The following is a 20,142-nucleotide window of genomic DNA, read 5'->3' as shown; positions in this document are numbered from 1 at the left end:
CTCTACAAAATTTTTGTGTATATTTTTGTTTTCTGGCTTGTGTTTGTGGCTTTGTGTTTTGGTATTGAGAATTCTTCTGTCATTCTGTTGTTCCTTTGATGAACTGTCCTTTGTGGCTGCTTACAAGATCTTTTCTTAGATATTCTGCAGTTTCATTAAGATGTATCTAGGTGTAGTTTTTTTTGTTTACACTCTTTACCTATTACTAAGCTACTGTTTCAACTTTTTTATATCTATCTATCTTTCTTTCTTTTTTTCTTTTCTTTTCTGTAAGTTCCATTTATTTTCCTTCTCTTTAAACAGTCTTTTATTCCTGAGGAGTTTGCTCCTCTTCCTAACTACATCCTTTACTGATTTAAACATTTAATAGAATTTTGTATCCCAGTCTCAGGACCATGTCATTTCTCTTGAGGGTTATGGGAGTAAGAGTTCAACATACTACCTCTCTGCTATTCAATAACAATGATGCTTTTATAAAAATCTGGCATGAGACAATCCTGTTCCATTCTGCTACCTGCTGTCCAAGCCACTTCCTAGCAGCTCTGGCTCCCCTTGCTGCATCCCTGGCACCTCTATGTTTGGACCTCTCTAGTCTCAAGTTTCAGGTGAAATCACCACAACTTTTATGACAATTTGATTTATTATTATCATCAGACAGTCTGGATCCTGGCTGTTTCTGGCCCACCCTCCATTTGCTTGCTTACCTTTTTTAGAAAGGTAGAATATCCCTGGATATTTTTGTCTACATTTTATGAGACCAATGATGCCTCCAATATCGTCCTACTCATGGTCTACTTGTGGTAGTGTTGTGCAATGGGAGGCTCCCATAGAGTTCCTGGTCAATCATGGCTTGTGGAACAGTCATGAACGGTCAAGGCTTTCCAAGGGAAGAAATGAAGCTTTCATCAAGTGTGGTTATACCAAAAGGCATGAAATTAGAAGTGGTTATATTGAAAGGCATGGATTAATTTTTGGCTTGAATATCCTGGTGGCAAACCATGCTGCTTTAGAGTTCAGCCTTCAAAACTTTAGGTCACTCTTGTGACCCCAGGAAATACCAGATGGAATGGAACTTCTAGTTTCTGAATAGCAAACAATCTTTACTCTGCAGGAACTAAGAACCAAATCCATATTCCAGGGCTCTTTTAGGATTATTCAGAATCCTAAGATGAGTCCTTTGAAGGATCCCCACTGAGACTGGCCTCAGTAATGGTTTGCATTACATCACCTATCAGATTACTATTATGTTTCTTTTTTTTTTTTGAGACAGGGTCTTGCTCTGTCACCCAGGCTGCAGTGCAGTGGCACAATCTCAGTACACTATGACCTCCGCCTCCCGGGTTCAAGCAATTCTCCTACCTCAGCCTCCTGAGTAGCTGGAATTACAGGCACCTGCCACCATGCCTGGCTAATTTTTTTGTATTTTTAGTAGACCAATTTTTTTTGCATTTTCAGTTTTGCCATGTTGGCCAGGCTGGTCTCGGACTCCTGACCTCAGGTGATCCACCCGCTTCAGCCTCCCCAACTGCTGGGATTACAGGCATGAGCCACCATGCCCAGACACTATTATGCTTCTTTTTTCTCATTTTACTATCTAAATAATGCTGATATTTTTGGGAAACTTACTGGTGTTTCACTGCATAATTCAAATGAAAACTGATAGGATGGTTCTACTAAAGATTTCAGATTTCTGTTTTTTATGGCATACTTTTTTTTGTAAACAGAAAAAAGGTAAACCAAAGGTCTTACTATTTATAAACACTTTCTTGTTGTGATGTTATTACTTCCATAATGTTGCATTTGTCAATTACCACTTATACTATAATTTGGGCCCCAGATAAATCTCAAGTTTCTCCTTTAGCTTCCTAATCTTGCCAAATGGCCTTTGCTGGTCTGAGCTAGGCAAGAGAGCAGTAAGTGTACTTAATTTCCCTTGGCACAGGTTTGGGTTTGTACTATGTGAGTATGTGAATCTGAAAAACCTGAAAGGTTATCCCAAATGCTATGTTTTTGATTTTATACTTTGTCTTGCCATTGATCTGTTAAGGAAACCATGTCATTTGTCCTGGAGAGTTTGTGATGATCTGGGTTTTGATGATGGCATCCGTGTGATGCTGTTTAACATGTTCTTTTTTTTTTTTTTTTTTTGTAATTCCTATAAATTGGTAGTTGAATCTAAAAGCTTAATCACATTCAGTACTTCTAGGAGGGTAGGGAGGAAAACTGCTTCACAGTGGTTTTATGATCTGCCAGGAGGTACACGTCACTGTCATCTGGTTGTCTTTCCTTTTGAGATATTAGCAATTGTTGATGAGTAATGCCTAGCTCCATTAATTTATGAGAGGTTACTAAATGGTAATATTCTCATTCTATTACTGTTCCTTCATTTATTAGCTGGAATACCTCTATATAAAGAGACATTTCCTTTAATCTACTATTTGATTACCAAGTGGTTCAGTTAAAAACAGGACAAATAATTCTTTCCCTTTACTGACTGGTTCTCAGAATAATTGGTTCACTAAATGCTCCAACGGTGACCAATTAGTTGTGGGTTTTGTTTTGTTTTGTTTTAGAGACAGGGTATCACTCTGTTGCCCAGGCTGGAGGAGTGCAGTGGCACCATCACAGCTTACTGTAGCCTCCAGAGTAGCTAGGACTATAGGTGTGTGCCACTATGCCTAGTTAATTATTTTTTGCTTCTTTGTAGAGATGAGTTCTTGCAATGTTGCCCAGTCTCCTCTTGAACCCCTGGTCTCAAGCAATCCTCCTACCTCCCTCCTCAGCCTCCTGAGTGCTGGGACTACAGACATGAAGCATTGTGCCTGGCTAGTTTTTTAAATTAACATTATGAATTCATAAACTTAAATATTGGGTTTTTACTGTATTAGTCCTTTCTCATGCTGCTATGAAGAGATACCCGAAACTGGGTAATTTATAAAGAAAAGAGGTTTGGCTGAGCACAGTGGCTCACACCTCTAATCCCAGCACTTTGGGAGGATGAGGCAGGTGGATCACTTGAGGCTCAGAGTTTGAGACTAGACTGGCCAACATGGGGAAACCCCATCTCCACTGAAAATACAAAAATTAGGCAGGTGTGGTGGTGGGTGCCTGTAATCCCAGTTACTTGGGAGGCTGAGGAAGGAAAATCACTTGAACCTGGGAGACTGCGGTTGCAGTACGCCGAGATCATGCCACTTTACTCCAGTCTGGGTGACAGAGCAAGACTCTGTCTCAAAAAACAAAACAAAAAACGAAAACAAAAAAAAAGAGAGAGAAAAGAGGTTTAACTGACTCAAAGTTCAGCATGGCTGGGGAATCCTCGGGAAACTTATAATCATGGTGGAAGGCCCCTCTTCAAAGGGCGGCAGGAGAGAGAATGAGTACAAGGAGGGGAAATGTGTGATGCTTATAAAACCATCAGCTCTTGTGAGACTCACTCACAATCATAAGAACAACATAGAGGAAATCGCCCCCATGATCCAGTTACCTCTCACAAAACGTGGGGATTATGGGAATTACACGTCAAGATGAGATTTGGGTGGGGACACAGCCAAACCGTATAAGGTATGTTTGAAATCAAATGCTTTTTCAACATCTATTAAGATTATTATACGATATTTTTATTTTAATTTGTTAATATAATGAATTACATAAATTAACTTTCAACATTAAACCAACCATGGATATCTAGCAGAAACTCAACTTGAGGATGGGGGTAATTTAAAAAAATACGTTGCTTGATTCAGATTGCAAATATTTTGTTCAGGATTGTAGATACATTCCTAAGTAAGGTTGGCCTATACTTTTTTTTAAATCTCATATTGCCATTCTTAAGTTTTGGTTATCAAGGTTGCAAAAGCCTCAAAACTGAGGTAGTGGTTACTTGGTTTTCTATTCCTTATGAGAGACTGACTGCAGAAGACTGGAATTAATTTTCCTTGGATGCCTGATAAAACTTTTAATAATGCCAGGACCCATGGCTCGTTTGCTTGCTAGCTTTCTAAAAAAATTTTTAAGTGGAAAGCTACACACACACACACACACACACACACACACACACACACACGGAAAAGTTCACCAATCACAGGTGTACAGCTTGATTCATTATTACAATAGCAGTTTCACCCTCCCATATATCTCCTCAGCCTGATCTTGAGTTTTGCAAGATACTTGATGAGTCCGTGGGAACAGTAGATACATTAAAATAACTGTGCCTTGTTGACAGTAAAAACATTTAGAAGGACTGGAAAGGGCTTTTATATATCCAATTCAACAGCAAAGGTCTGAAAGATGTTATTACAAATTCAATTAAGCAGGCAAGGCAACTGAACCAGTTTTTCACCTACCAGGCCAAGTTAACCTAAACAAGGTTTTTAGGGAGAGCTGGGAAGATTTTCTTTTCTTTTTTCTTTTTTTTTTTTTTTTTGTTTGAGACAAGAGTCTCACTCTGCCGCCCAGGCTGGAGTGCAGTGGTGCGATCTCGGCTCACTGCAACCTCCACCTCCTGGTTCAAGCGATTCTCCTGCCTAAGCCTCCTAAGTAGCTGGGATTACAGGCACCCACCACCATGCCCAGCCAATTTTTTTTATTTTTAGTAGAGACGGGGTTTCACCATCTTGGCCAGGCTGGTCTCGAACTCCTGACCTTGCGATCCACTTGCCTTGGCCTCCCAAAAGTGCTGGGATTATAGGCATGGTGAACCACTGCACCCAGCCGGAAGATTTTCATTCAAGCTTATAATGTCTTTTCTGAGTAACTTATGAGATGGTTAGAAAATACAACAAAAAAACCTTTCACTCTTTTGCAAACTCATGAATATCTTTTAATAAACCAGACTTTTAAAGATTTTGAGGCTATAGCTAAAACACAGATACTTAAGACAGAAGATGATAGTTCTTCAGAGCATGAGAAAAAAGGAAAATAAGATCTGACCCCGTGAATCTAGGAGAGAGAACTCAGGCTGGCAGGATGGACATACCTGATAATTTGGCTAGAAGACTGGATAAATCCTCAGGTTGGCCAAAACTTGAATGCAACTGTAGGCTGCCAAATGAGATGAATGTTTGAAGTAGTCTCTTTGCAAATACTATTAGAATTTTTTGGCTTATAATGACTAAGATAACTCTTCCTTCACAATCAAAGTTACTTCTTTTTACCTATAGTTCCCCAGGTATCCTTTACTGCAGGTGGTTAGCTGGGAACAAAATCCAGCTTAGTAATACTGGAACTGTATCAACTTTTGACTGTCCACTTCATTAGCTAAGCTGCCTCCATTGTACATGTCTTCCTGATGATAATGAACTATTCTCAAACATCTCTGCCTGTCATGTATGTATCAGGGACAGAAGCACTTTCATAGTTTAGAGGAAAGATGTTCTTTTCATAGTCTGGCAAAATTTTTCAGTGAAAGCTTAATAATTCCTGATCCAAATATAAAATTTTTATATACAGAAGACTAATTTTGAGCAACGTATAGAAACTATCCAATATAAAAGTATTAAAAAGTAGCCAGGAGTGGTGGCTCATGCCTGTAATCCCAGCACTTTGAGAGGCCACAGTGGGTGGATCACCTGAGGTCAGGAGTTTGAGACCAGCCTGACCAACATGGTAAAACCTTGTCTCTACTAAAAATACGAAAATTAGCCGGGCATGGTGACGTGCGCCTATAGTCCCAGCTACTCGGGAGGCTGAGGCCAGAGAACTGCTTGAATCCGAGAGGCAGAAGTTGCAGTGAGCCAAGATGGTGCCATCACACTTTAGCCTGGGCGACAGATCAAGACTCTGTCTCAAAAAAAAAAAAAAAAAAAAGACCACCTCTAACATCACACAGCCAGGACCTTAGTGATCAGATTTGTATCTTTATGTCAAACCATTTACTCAACAAATATATACTGAGTGCCTAGGATGTCAGGTACTGTTTCAGCATATAAACTCACTAAAGGAATGAGGACTATGGTCTCATAAACTCTTCTCATTAACTCAAGGACTATTCTAAGTCTTTGATGTAGAAAGAATAAAAAAGGAGTATCCGAGTTTCTTCAACTAATCCTCTGAAGGTTTTACTTTCCCTACTTTGGACTTTTCGATAGCTTATTTTTCCACAGCTGCTTTACACATATTACAGCTAAAAGTTCAGCAGTGATCAAAATAAGCCTCAAATCAAAGCATACACACACACACACACACAGTGTTAACATACTAAATAATATACCAAAAATTACTTAACCGCACTTATGCTGAAGGAAGTATAAATAAAAAACGAGAGATGCTATTTTTACCTATTAGCTAAATAAACTATTTTAAGATTAATAATATCTGTTTATTATTATTATAGGGAGTCAAGCATTACTCCATACTTGTGAGAGTTTAAGCTGGTGTATCTTTTAAAAAATGTATATATCTTTTGAGTAAGGAATTCCACTGATAGGAATTTACCCTACAAATATACTGGCATTAAGACTGCAGGATAATACAAAAAATCAGCCAGGTGTGGTGGTGGGCACCCGTAGTCCCAGCTACTCGGGAGGCTGAGGCAGGAGAATGGCGTGAACCTGGGAGGCGGGGCTTGCAGCGAGCCAAGATCGTGCCACTGCACTCCAGCCTGGGCAACAGAGCGAGACTCGGTCTCACAAAAAAAAAAAAAAAAGACTGCAGGATATAAGGATAAGATATTCATTGCAACATAACTTACAACAGTAACACACCCGGACATAAGCTCATGAGTAGGAAACTGGCTGAATGAAATTATAGTGCAGGTGCACAATGAAATACTCTTCCATCACAAAGGAATGAAGCAGATCTTTATGTACTAAGATGTCCAAGGTAAAATGTTAAGTAAAAAGAAGTGGTCTGTACAATAGAACAGTCCATTTACTATAACATCATTGATATAAAAAGGAAAAGATAGTCATATATAATTTAAAAATTTATAATTAAAAATTTCTAGAATTCCCAAAAAACTATCAACAGCAAGTACTTTTAAGAGGTGGAAGTGAGGTGGTAAGAGGAGAAGATACTTTTACTTTCTTTGTATATATATAACTTTTGTTTGAGCTGAATGCCTCATCAGAGTATGTTTCTTTTTATATTTTGAAAATTTATCAGTCCTGAGGTCTTGTGAAATTCTTGTCAAGGCCGGGCGCAGTGGCTCACGCCTGTAATCCCAGCACTTTGGGAGTCCAAGGCAGGCGGACCACAAGGTCAGGAGATGGAGACCATCCTGGTTCCAACATGGTGAAACCCCATCTCTACTAAAAATACAAAAATTGGCTGGGCGTGGTGGTACACGCTTGTAATCCCAGCTACTTGGGAGGCTGAGGCAGAAGAACTGCTTGAACTTGGGAGGTGGAGATTGCAGTGAGCTGAGATCGCACCACTACACTCCAGCCTGGTGACAGAGCGAGACACTGTCTCAAAAAAGAGAGATATTCTTGTCAAATTACACACTTACTTTAAAGAAGTGATACCCAGAGGAAGTAAATTCATTTCCATAACTTATTTCATAGATAAGGAACTGGAACACCAAATTCTAAGGACTGCTTGAGGAGACGCTGTTTATGAAGTACTTTCAATAATTAAAAAGGTGATCAAAAGGCCAAGAAAAGTAATAAAAAGGGAAAATTAGCTGCAAAGTCAGAGATATTATCAGGTATTATAATACCTTCTTTTCCAAATTATCTTTAAAAAATTCTAGTTCTTAGATTTTTTTTAACCATAGACCATGCAAAATTACTTTTTAATTTAACTGAGTCTTAGTAATCAATTATGGAAGTAGTTTCCTAAAACTTACCAAGTTGGGAATAGAAACCGCAGGAAAAAAGTTGGCGGGTGGGAAGCAGAAAAGGAGGGGACAGAAAATAGAATCAGAGAAGGGAGTAATGTCTGTTAGGATAAACGAGTTAAGGGTGACTTTGGATAGAGTCAATCCCCACCGTAATACTATACCTAACAGTTGGCTGTGTTCCCCTGTGATGGAGTTCTGACTCGGGTCTGAAAAACAAACAATTGAAAAGAAAAGAAAAAAATGAATGATCAAAACAAATAATTTCTTTAAAATCAGCAACAAAAGTCAACCAAGGAAATAAGCAAAAAATTAAAAAAACATATGAAATATTAATGTGAAGATAATAAAAAATAGAATGAACTAGTGTAAAGAATGATCACATTCCTCACAAAGTTAAATATAATTACCATCAGCAATTCCACTCCTAATTATACTTCCACTCCTAATTATTTTCCTAATTGAAAACAGGGACTCAAACGGATACTTTACCACCAAGTTTATGGCAAAATTATTCACAGTAGCCAAAAGGTTACCAGGTATACTTCTACAGATGAATGAATCAACAAAATGTAATATATACATATAACGGAAAATTATTCAGCTATAAAAAGGAATGAAATTCTGACACATGTGACAACATGGATGAACCCTGAAAACATTATGCTAAGGAAAACAAACCAGACACAAAAAGATAAATATATGACTCAATTTATATAAAATGTTGAGAAAGGGCAAATTTACGGAGATGGAAAGTAGATTAGAGGATACTAGGGGCTGGGTGGAGTAGGGTATGGAATGTTATTGCTTGAAGAATACAGCATTTCTGTTTGAGGTGATGAGGAATTCTGGAAACAGACAGTGGTAATGGGTGTACAACATTGTGAATGTAATTAATGCCACTGACTTGTACACTTAAACACAGTTAAAATGGTAAACTCTGTATTGTATATACTTTGCCACAATACAAAGTAAATTAAAAAAATAGTAATCACACAAATTTGACCAAGCAATAGCTTCACAAAGTAGAAGGATGACTCAGAGCTGTGACATGAGTTATATTTTTAATGACAAAGGAACATTTTAACGACAAAAAAAAAAAAAAAAAAAAAACACTTATGGCTATAGCAGCTCAAAGACATAAATAAAGCACTTATTACTACTAGCAGATATGTTCTAGTTTGACTTTAAGATACACTGACTAAATTGGCTTTCATAAATATCAATTTCTTTAGTAATCTGAAATAAAGTTAGTGGCAATAAGCCAAGTTCCTAATGCAAGAGATATTGACAATCATCATTTAACAGTCAACTACTTGCTTATTTTAAAGGTCTGAAAAGCACTAAGAGCTAAAAACAGAAAAGACTAAGCTCCACTTTCCTCAAAGACTAAATATCTTCAGACGCTGAGGATTCTGGCTTCCTTGAATGTGCCTGGGGTAACAAAAATAATTGTAGACCAGGGCTTATGTGAACAATGGGAAAAAAGTTACATCTTTATTTTCACTAACCTCTAACTGAAGTTTAATATTTTCTACAGTTATGATGTATGCAACAGATTACATAAAAGTACCTGTGATTTTGTCTAACAATAAATCTCAGATATTTTTATATCACATTATTGCTTTAGACAAAATTCAAATATCTTCCATAGTCTACATATATTTTATATATCATTTAATTAAATCTAACAATTTAAGCCTCCCAGATCGAAAGAAACAATTAGAATACTCAACAAATTCCAGTTTCTGATGTATACTGGAGTATACACTATATACTTTAATTCAGGAAGTAAGGTAGAAACCTGATTTCTACCATAAAAGTTTTAAATACTATTTGAACATTTAAAAATTTATTTTCAGGGGATTTTTTTCCTTAATTTGGTTTGAAAAAGGGAAATTTGAAAAGTTCCTATTCTAGAATATTTTCCCCAAACATACCAGCAAGTGAATTCCCAGTTTTTACTTTAAACTTATCTTACTGCCCATCTAAATAAAGGATATCGGGGCTGGGTGCAGTGGCCCCTGCCTGTAATCCCAGCATTCTGGGGAGCTGAGGCGGGAGGATCATGAGGCCAGGAGTGTGAAACCAGCCTGAGCAACATAGAAAGACTGCATCTCTACAAAACATTTCAAAAGCTAGGTAGGCATAGTGGCATGTGCACCTGTAGTCCCAGCTACTCAGGAGGCTTAGGCAAGAGGTTCCCTTGAACCCAAGAGTTAGAGGCCCCAGTGAGCTATGATGATACCACTGCACTCCAGCCGGGGTGACAGCAAGACCTTATCTCTCCCCCAACCTCCCGCCATATATATATATATGTTGTTCTTGCACATAAGACAAAGTAAGAATAACAGTTCCGTAGTCACCCGCTCCCTTAGGGAAAATTGGGCCCTATCATTACGGAGAAGTAAGTAGGTATGTTGCATGAAAAGAAGAGTAGAGAAAGCATAATAGAATTTTAGAACTAGAAGAACCTTGGTCATTATCTAAATCTACTCCAGTGACTCTAGAGGAAAAGCTGGGGAAGGGTTATCACATCATCTATTTTTCTCTTTAAATCATACCAACACTTCTCCTTCAAGATTCTGATTCCCAGCTATAGTCACTAATATGAATACCTTGTATCTCTCAGGTGTGCAGGAACAGAAAAAGTTGAGAACCTCATATTTTAATGTTTATAGTTCTAAAAAATTAATGCCTGGGTTAATCAGTGGCTAAGACACATCACACTACTGCCCAAAGAAAAAGGGTATAGTCTTGATGCTTTGACAACTTATGGTTTTGCTTCTCAATATTCTGTAATTCTAACTTCCTTGTTCCAAAACAAGGTATAATAGCCTAAACCAAGTTATTTGAAATTGCCAGGGAATATGGCCTATGAAAAGAAATAGGAAAACATCTCAGATAACTCTGGCAGACTAGGTGTGGTTTTAGAGAGGAAAATATAAATGACTTTTCCTTTAAAAAGAATTAACTCGGCCAGGCGCAGCGGCTAATGCCTGTAATCCCAGCACTTTGGGAGGCCAAGGCGCGTGGATCACCTGAGATCAGGAGTTCAAGACCAGCCTGACCAATATGGTGAAACCCCATCTCTACTAAAAATACAAAAATCAGCTGGGCGTGGTGGCATGCACCTGTAATCTCAGCTACTCCAGAGGCTGAGACAGGAGGATGGCTTGAACCCAGAAGGCAGAGGATGCAGTGGGCCAAGACCACACCACTGCACTCTAGCCTGGGCAACAAGAGTGAAACTCCATCTCAAAAAAAAGAAAAAAATTAACTCCTCTCTTGTGTAATATACTTTCTTGCCTTCTGAGCTGTGCATATATGATGTATGTATATTCTTTAGACAAGCCAGAAGTCTTCCTTTGAACACCCTCCTATACTTCAGAAAAGTAGAAACAAGTCTTTTTATTTTTTTTGAGATGAAGTCTTGTGTACTACTTTTTACTTATTTATTTGTTTTTGAGACAGAATCTTGCTCTGTCACCAGGCTGGAGTGCAGTGGCGCGATCTCGGCTCACTGCAACCTCCACCTCCCGGGTTCAAGCAATTCTCTGCCTCATCCTCCTGAGCAGCTGGGATTACAGGTGGCCGCCACCATGCCTGGCTAATTTTTGTATTTTTAGTAGAGTTGGGGTTTCACCATGTTGGCCAGACTGGTCTTCAACTCCTGACCTCGTGATCCACTCGCCTCAACCTCCCAAAGTGATGGGATTACAGGCGTGAGTCACTGCGCCCAGCCAGAAACAAGTCTTTTGTGTGGCTCCCTACAAGTTCAACTTAGATTTTTATTTTTCATTTATTATAATTGAAAAATTATGGGCAATCCTTGATACTTATTTAGTAATCTGAAGACTAACCTCCAAGAACCTGCAAATCTTTTATTAATATATACAAAAGCTAAAACAAGGCTGGGCAAGATTCCGTCTCAAAAAAAAAAAAAAAAAAAAAAAAAACCAAACAACTAAAACAAAGGTCAATCTGGGAGTATATAGGCCCATGAACCCACTAGAATGAAACTAGTTTTGCCTGTAAAAATTACAATTGTTCAGTGGATTTAACCTGAAGGGCGTTTCTGGGTTTGCAATCCAAATTGTGCAGTCATCATGCTAACACTGCTCAGATATGTCTGAGCACCTTTCAATTGTTCTGTGTCTAAACTCCCCCATTTACCACTTTTCCTGACTGTGTCATTGGTGAGGGCACACCCAAGTTTGCCCAAGACTGGGAGTTGTCCTAAAGATTACTCAAAATGACATTTATTTTAAAGAGATTATTTTCTCTAATAGGAACTATGTGCCAAGAATGTCACTAGTTTTATCCTTTGATGGCCTTCATAAAAAAAGCTACTCTTAGGACAAAATACAACCAAGTTATAATAAAAAGCCAGAGATACTCTATAAGTCAAAATGACAGATCAAATAAAAAATAGAAACTAGGTATCTATTAACAACAGGTAGATGTAATCAGAAAAATGAACTGAAAATATTTCCTTGTAACAGTAATGATATGGTAGTTTTACAAATAAGCACTTGCTCAATATATTTAACTTATCTTGGGTACATAGTAAAGAATGAAGATTTTAGTTTCCTGCCATGCACCTGGGAGAATGGAGACAGAGTGAAATGATGGTGGGTGGTACTCACTTGCAAAACTGCCTCTGTCAAGTTTTTCTGAAGAACTTTATTATTTTCCTTAGTTTGCCAATTCTTTATGTTTCTACACTACCTCATAAAGGACAAAAATCCTTATTTTAATTTTTAATGTAATAAAAATATAGTTTAAAAAAGATATATAGAGCCTACATATGCCAAAAAAAAAAAAAACCCCTCTAAAGATCATTAAGCTAAAATGTGTACTTTAGTCCACACCATCTGCTACGTAGTGGCTTGTGTAGACAGTTAACCGTAACAGAATCAGCTGTGATAGTAGCATGGAACCACATACTGTACTTCATGTACAGTGTATATTCCTTAGTGCAGAAGTACATATTCCTTAGTATATTAATAGGGATTTGGTGAGCAATGGTTTGGGGCAGGGATTGTAAGTAGACTTGTCAAATCTATTCAATAGATAAGTTGACTGCTCTAAAGTGTGATTTCTCATACCCTTCATAATGTTAATGACTGCCTAGCTAATCTCCAAAAGAAGAATAGAATATTCAGCATTCCTAAACACATTGGAAAAGAATTCATTTTGTATCAAATACCTTGTATAGTTAGTGTCCTATGATATACACTTTGGGAAACCTTGAACTAATTCCTATCAATATACTAAGGCTAAAAGATAACTCCCCGGCTGGGCACAGTGCTTCAAGTCTGTAATTCTAGCTACTCAGGAGGCTGAAGCTGGAGGATTATTTGAGGCCAGGAGTTTGAGGCCAGTCTGGGCAACATAGCAAGACCCCATCTCTTAAAAAGAAATAAAATTAGCTGGGTGTGGTGGCGTGTGCCTGTTGTCCCAGCTACTCAGGAGACTGAGGTGAGAGGATACTAGAAACCAGAAGTTTAAGGCTGCAATGAGCTATGATCACTCACTCACTCACTCATTCACTCAGCACTATTTCCATTAAATCAGTATTTTCAAAATTTGCTTGCTTAAAACAATCATGGGGTATTTGTTAAACTACAAATTTCTAGGTCACATAACTAACCCTAATGACTCAATTTTAAGGGAGGAGGCTGAGATTCTGTAGTTTTACCAAGTGCCTCAGATGGCTACTATAAAACTTCATTCGTTCAACCATTCTTCTGTTTAAATATCTGAGTGATTAATCAGTCCCCGTCATTTTTCTATGTGCTAGGGATAGAACATAAATAAGGAAAAGTTCCTTTTGTCATGCAGATATGGGAACATCAATAAGAAAAGAAAATTAATAGCTGGGCACGGTGGCTCACGCCTGTAATCCCAGCACTTTGGGAGGCCAAGGCAGGCGGATCCCCTGAGGTTGGGAGTTCGAGACCAGCCTGGCCAACATGGTGAAACCCTGTCTCTACTAAAAATACAAAAATCAGCCAGGCGTGGTGGTGGGTGCCTGTAATCCCAGCTGCTTGGGAGACTGAGGCAGGAGAATCACTTGAACCTAGGAGGCAGAGGCTGTAGTGACTGGAGATTGCACCATTGCACTCCAACCTGGGTGACAAGAGCGAAACTCCATCTCAAAATAAATAAATAAATAAAAATAGAAGAGAAAATTAATAATCAAGATAATTTCAGCTTATGGTGTTATAAAGAAAATAAAGAACGGTGATTAGAGAGGCTATTTTTCATTGTGTGGACTGTCAGGACTTTCTGAGGAGGTAACCCTTAAGGTGAGACTTGCATGAAAAGGAGCCAGACATATGAGGATCCTGAAAAGACTGATCAGGGCAGAGGAAGAGCTGTGAAAAGACCCTAAGATGGGAATCAGCTTGATATATTTAGGAAATATATTAATGTAGCTAAAGCATAGTGAGTAAGTAACAAAGTTTTTTTTTTTTTAAAAGAGGGCAAATTAGGTACACACTACATCTTGTAGTGCAGCACACTATCGTCAGGAGTGTGAATTTTACTCTGAAAATGATATAAAACAATTGAAAGGTTAGCGGTTTTTTGTTTTCTTCTTTTAAACAGGGTCTTGCGCTGACATCAAGCTGGAGTGCAGTGATGCAATCATGGCTCACTACAGCCTCAACCTCCCAGGCTCAAGTGATCTTCCCGCCTCAGCCTCCTAGTAGCTGGGATCACAGGCATGCGCCACTACACTCAGCTAATTTTTAAATTTTTTTATGGAAACAGGATCTCCCTATGTTGCTCATGCTGGTCTTGGTCTCAAACTCCTGGGCTCAAGCGATTCTCCTGCCTCAGACTCCCAGAATTACAGGTGTGAGCCACCATACCTGGCCAGCATAATTTTTAAAAATGCAGGCTGCTGGTTTGAGAATGGATTGTAGGGGAGACCAAGAACAGAAATGGGGAAACCAGTGAGAAGTTTACTGAAGAAACCACAGAAAGACATGATAATGACTGTAGTGAAGCTGATGGAGGTAGGCAGGTTGATGATATCTTACGGAAAGAGAGCTCACAGGCTAGTCTTCAAAGATAACGTCCATGTTACTTTCTTTTTTTTTTCGAGACGGATTCCTGCCCTGTTGCCTAGGTGGGCGCCATCTCGGCTCACCGCAACCTCTGCCTCCCGGGTTCAAGCGATTCTCCTGCCTCAGCCTCTCAAGTACCTGGGATTACAGGCACCCGCCACCACGCCCAGCTAATTTTTGTATTTTTAGGAGAGATGGGGTTTCACCATGTTGGCCAGGCTGGTCTTGGAACTCCTGACCCTGCGATCCACCTGCCTTGGCCTCCCAAAGTGCTGAGATTACAGGCATGAGCCATCATGCCTGGCCCATGTTACTTTCAAATCTGCAGCTCTTTCATTTATGTATCCAGTAAATATTTTTTGAGAACCTTCTACACGTGAAACACTATTCTAATTACTAGAAATGTAGTAACAAAATCCTTGCCATCAAGGAGCTTAAATTTTAGTGGAGAAAAGACCAACAAGTAACCTACGTCAACAGCAGTAAGTTATAAAATGAACAAAAAAGCTGAGTAAGAGAATATAGAGGACTAGTGGGAGAGTGGTTTGTGTGCACACTTAGATACTCAGTCTGAAAGGCCTCTCAGATAATATAACATCTGAGCAGAAAATTGAAGATACACAATTTTCTGCAGGATATTTCTGCATATTGTATATTTCTATACAAATATCTGCAGGAAGAACAGTTAGTGCTAAGTGAAGCAGGTATGTGTTGGCATGTTTGATGAATGGCAGCAAGGAGACCAGATGATCAGACAGAATAAGCAAGCTGAAAGTGACAGCGAATAAGAGACGGATATAGATGCCGGAGGAGGAAACACAGATCACGTGAGGGCTTGTAGGATATCGTCAGGAGTTTTGTTTTTCCTGTGAGATAAGAAGCCACTGAAAGGTTTTGATTTCTGTTTTAACATGATCACAACAGCTATAGTCTGGAATGAACAGATTGCAGGGGCCTAGCAAATAAACAGAGAAAAGTTAGAAGGCTCTTACAATGGCCCAAGGAAAGAGAACAGCAGCACGGGTCAGATCAGAAGTACTGGAGGTAATGAGACGTGGTCAGATGCTGGGTATGCTGACTAGCCTAGGTATGTTTCAAAGGAAGGACTGACAAGATTGGCATGCTGATGACTGGAAACAGGGCAGGAGAGAAAGAAAAGAGTCAAAGATATTTCCACAGCAATTAGATGAACAGAGATGCCATTTACTGAGTTGGAGATTGACAGAGAGCTAGTAATCTAAATTAAAAGAACAGTGCTTATGATGGTTTTTTTTTTTTTTTCCCAAGCCAGCCTAGTAGGTAATCCTGCGTAATGGAAAATCAGTGGGCTGCGTTTTTTAATTAGGTGTGAGGTCTCCATGTACCCACCAAATGGTAGTTAAGAATTCATTTAAAGAGGTGGAAGCAATCCAAATGTCCACCGATGGATGAATAAACAAAATGTGCTATATATACACACACACACACACACACAATGGAATATTATTCAGACTTTAAAAAGGAAATTGAGACACATGCTACAACATGGATGAATCTTGACAGCAATACACTAAATGAAATAAGCTAGTCATACAAAGGCAAATACCATACGATTCCACTTATATTAATCATCTAAAGTAGTCAAATTAATAGAAACAGAAAACAGAATGGTGGTTAACAGGGGTTAGGGAGTGGAAAATGGAGAGTTGTTCATTGGGTATAGAATTTCAGTTTTGGAAAATGAAAAAGTTCTGGAGATCTGCACAACAATGGAAATACTCTTAACACTACTGAACTTGGCCGGGCGCGGTGGCTCAAGCCTGTAATCCTAGCACTTTGGGAGGCCGAGACGGGCGGATCACGAGGTCAGGAGATCGAGACCATCCTAGCTAACACGGTGAAACCCCGTCTCTACTAAAAAATACAAAAAAAAAACTAGCCGGGCGAGGTGGCGGGCGCCTGTAGTCCCAGCTACTCGGGAGGCTGAGACAGGAGAATGGCGTAAACCCAGGAGGCGGAGCTTGCAGTGAGCTGAGATCTGGCCACTGCACTCTAGCCTGGGCTACAGAGCGAGACTCCGTCTCAAAAAAAAAAAAAAAAAAAAAAAAACACTACTGAACTATACACTAAAAAATGATTAAGATGCTAAGTTTTATTGCTTTTTTTTTTTCTGAGATGGTCTTGCTGTGACACCCAGGCTGGAGTGCGGCAGCACGATCTCAGTTCACTCCAACCTCTGCCTCCCGGGTTCAAGCCATTCTCCCGCCTCAGCCTCCCGAGTAGCTGAGATTACAGGCACGTGCCACCACGCTCAACTAATTTTTTTGTATTTTTAGTAGAGATGGGGTTTCACCATATTGTCCAGGCTGGCATCAAACTCCTTACCTCAAGTGATCTGCCCACTTCGGCCTCCCAAAGTGCTGGGATTACAAGTGTGAGCCACTATGCCTGGCTTTATGCTATTTTTTTAAGCCACAATTTTAAAAATTGTATTTGACCCCACAGGCTTTTGGCAAATACATTGTGGTCTTCATTAGTAGCATTCATAAGTCTAAAATGAGAGCTCCATTTTCCATTTTTTTAAATTTCCCTGGCTGGGCAAGGTGGCTCACGCCTGTAATCCCAGCCCTTTGGGAGGCTGAGGTGGGTAGATCACTTGAGGTCAGGAGTTTGAGACCAGACTGGCCAGCATGGTGAAACCCCATCTCTACTAAAAATACAAAATATTAGCTGGGTGTGGTGACAGGTGCCTATAATCCCAGCTGCTTGGGAGGCTGAGGCAGGAGAATTGCTTGAACCTGGCAGGCGGAGGTTGCAGTGAGCCAAGATCGCATGTCACTGCATTCTAGACAGAGCGAGACTCCATCTCCAAAAAAAAAAAAAAAAAAATTCCCTATGTATATTAATTATCCAGCAATCTTATCTCCTAATCCACAAGATAATACGTGCTCATACTATGCTTCCAAAGAGGACAAATCATAAAGCTTAAATATTGACGCCTAGCGCAGCTACAGAAATTACTTATAACAACTTGCTTGAAAGAAGCCAATGAGGAAGTAAAACAAAGCAAATGCCAAAGCAAGGTATGTGTTTTTGTTTGTTTGTTTTTATACTTTAAAACTTTAAGTTCTGGGTTACATGTGCAGAATGTGCAGTTTTGTTACGTAGGTACACAAGTGCCATGGTGGTTTGCTGTACCCATCAACTCGTCACCTACATTAGGTATTTCTCCTAATGTTATCCCTCCCCTATCCCCCAACCCCTATAGGCCCTGGTGTGTGATGTTCCCCTCTCTGTGTCCATACGTTCTGATTGTTCAATTCCCACTTATGAGTGAGAACATGTGGGGTTTGGTTTTCTGATCTTGTGACAGTTTGCTGAGAATGATGGTTTCCACCTTCATCCATGTCCCTGCAAAGGACATGAACTCATCCTTTTTTATGGCTGTATAGTATTCCATGGGGTATACGTGTCACATTTTCTTAATCCAGTCTATCACTGATGGACATTTGGGTTGGTTCCAAGTCTTTGCTATTGTGAATAGTGCTGCAATAAACATACATGTGAATGTGTCTTTATAGTAGCATGATTTAGCATACTTTGGGTATATGCCCAGTATTGGGATTGCTGGGTCAAATGGTATTTCTACTTCTAGATCCTTGAGGAATCACCACACTGTATTCCACAATGGTTGAACTAATTTACACTCCCACCAACAGTGTAAAAGTGTTCCTATTTTTCCACAACCTCTCCAACATGTGTTCTTTCGTTATATTTTAACAGCTGCCATTCTAACTGGCGTGAGATGGTATCTCATTGTGGTTTTGATTTGCATTTCTCTAATGACCAGTGATGATGAGCATTTTTCATATACCTCTTGGCTGCATAAATGTCTTCTTCTGAGAAGTGTCTGTTCATATCCTTTGCCCACTTTTTGATGGGGTTGTTTGCTTTTTTCTGGTAAATGTGTTTCTTTGTAGATTCTAGATATTAGCCCTTTGTCAGATGGATAGATAGCAAAAATTTTCTCTCATTTTGTAGGCTGCCCGCTCATTCTGATAGTAGTTTCTTTTGCTATGCAGAAGCTCTTCATGATCCCACTGGTCAATTTTGGCTTTTGTTGCCATTGCTTTTGGTGTTTTAGACATGAAGTCTTTGTGCATGCCTATGTCCTGAATGGTATTGCCCAGGTTTTCTTCTAGGATTTTTATGTTTAAGTCTTTGATCCATCTTGAGTTGATTTTTGTGTAAGGTGTAAGGAAGGGATCCAGTTTCAGTTTTCTACATATGGGTAGCCAGTTTTCCCAACACCATTTATTAAATAGGGAATCCTTTCCCCGTTGCTTGTTTTTGACTGGTTTGTCAAAGATCAGATGGTTGCAGATGTGTGGTGTTATTTCTGAGGCCTCTGTTCTGTTCCATTGGTCGATATGTCTGTTTCGGTACCAGTACCATGTTGTTTTGGTACTGCAGCCTTGTGGTAAAGTTTGAAGTGGGGTAACTTGATGTCTCCAGCTTTGTTCTTCTTGCACAGGATTGTCTTGACTATGTGGGCTCTTTTTTGGTTCCATATGAAGTTTAGTTTTTTTCCAATTCCGTGAAGAAAGTCATTGGTAGCTTGATGGGGATGGCACTGAATCTATAATTTACCTTGGGCAGTATGGCCATTTTCATGACATTGATTCTTCCTATTCATGAGCATGGAATGTTCTTCCATTTGTTTGTGTCCTCTTTTATTTCGTTGAGCAGTGGTTTGTAGTTCTCCTTGAAGAGGTCCTTCACATCCCTTGTAAGTTGGATTCCTAGGTATTTTATTCTCTTTCTAGCAATTGTGAATGGGAGTTCACTCATGATTCAACTCTGTTTGTCTGTTGTTGGTGTATAGGAATGCTTGTGATTTTTGCACATTGATTTTGTACCCTGAGACTTTGCTGAAGTTGCTTATCAGCTTAAGGAAATTTTGGGCTGAGGCAATGGGGTTTTCTAAATATACAATCATGTCATCTGCAAACAAGGACAATTTGACTTCCTCTTTTCCTAATTGAATACCCTTTCTTTCTTTCTCTAGCCTGATTGCCCTGGCCAGAACTTCCAAGGCTGTGTTGAATAGGAGTGGTGAGAGAGGGCATCCCTGTCTTGTGCCAGTTTTCAAAGGGAACGCTTCCAGTTTTTGCCCATTCAGTATGATATTGGCTGTGGGATTGCCATTAATAGGTCTTATTATTTTGAGATATGTTCCATCAATACCTAGTTTATTGAGAGTTTTTAGCATGAAAGGCTGCTGAATTTTGTCAAAGGCCTTTT

The 20,142-nt window shown here is 39.3% G+C and overlaps 1 protein-coding gene across 1 annotated transcript in view; it reads right to left on the bottom strand.

The window, feature by feature from the left end:
- SLC12A6 (solute carrier family 12 member 6) overlaps positions 1 to 20,142 on the bottom strand; it is a 147,678-nt gene that overhangs the window by 39,040 nt on the left and 88,496 nt on the right. The window contains 1 exon segment of the mRNA XM_009209868.3: positions 7,945 to 7,989. Within this exon segment, the coding sequence (XP_009208132.2) occupies positions 7,945 to 7,989 (45 nt within the window).

The sequence above is a fragment of the Papio anubis genome, chromosome 7 (genome assembly GCF_008728515.1).
Source record: "Papio anubis isolate 15944 chromosome 7, Panubis1.0, whole genome shotgun sequence".
Lineage (NCBI taxonomy): Eukaryota > Metazoa > Chordata > Mammalia > Primates > Cercopithecidae > Papio > Papio anubis.
The sequence above is the reverse complement of the archived record's forward strand: the minus strand, read 5'-3'. Positions and strand labels throughout refer to the sequence as shown.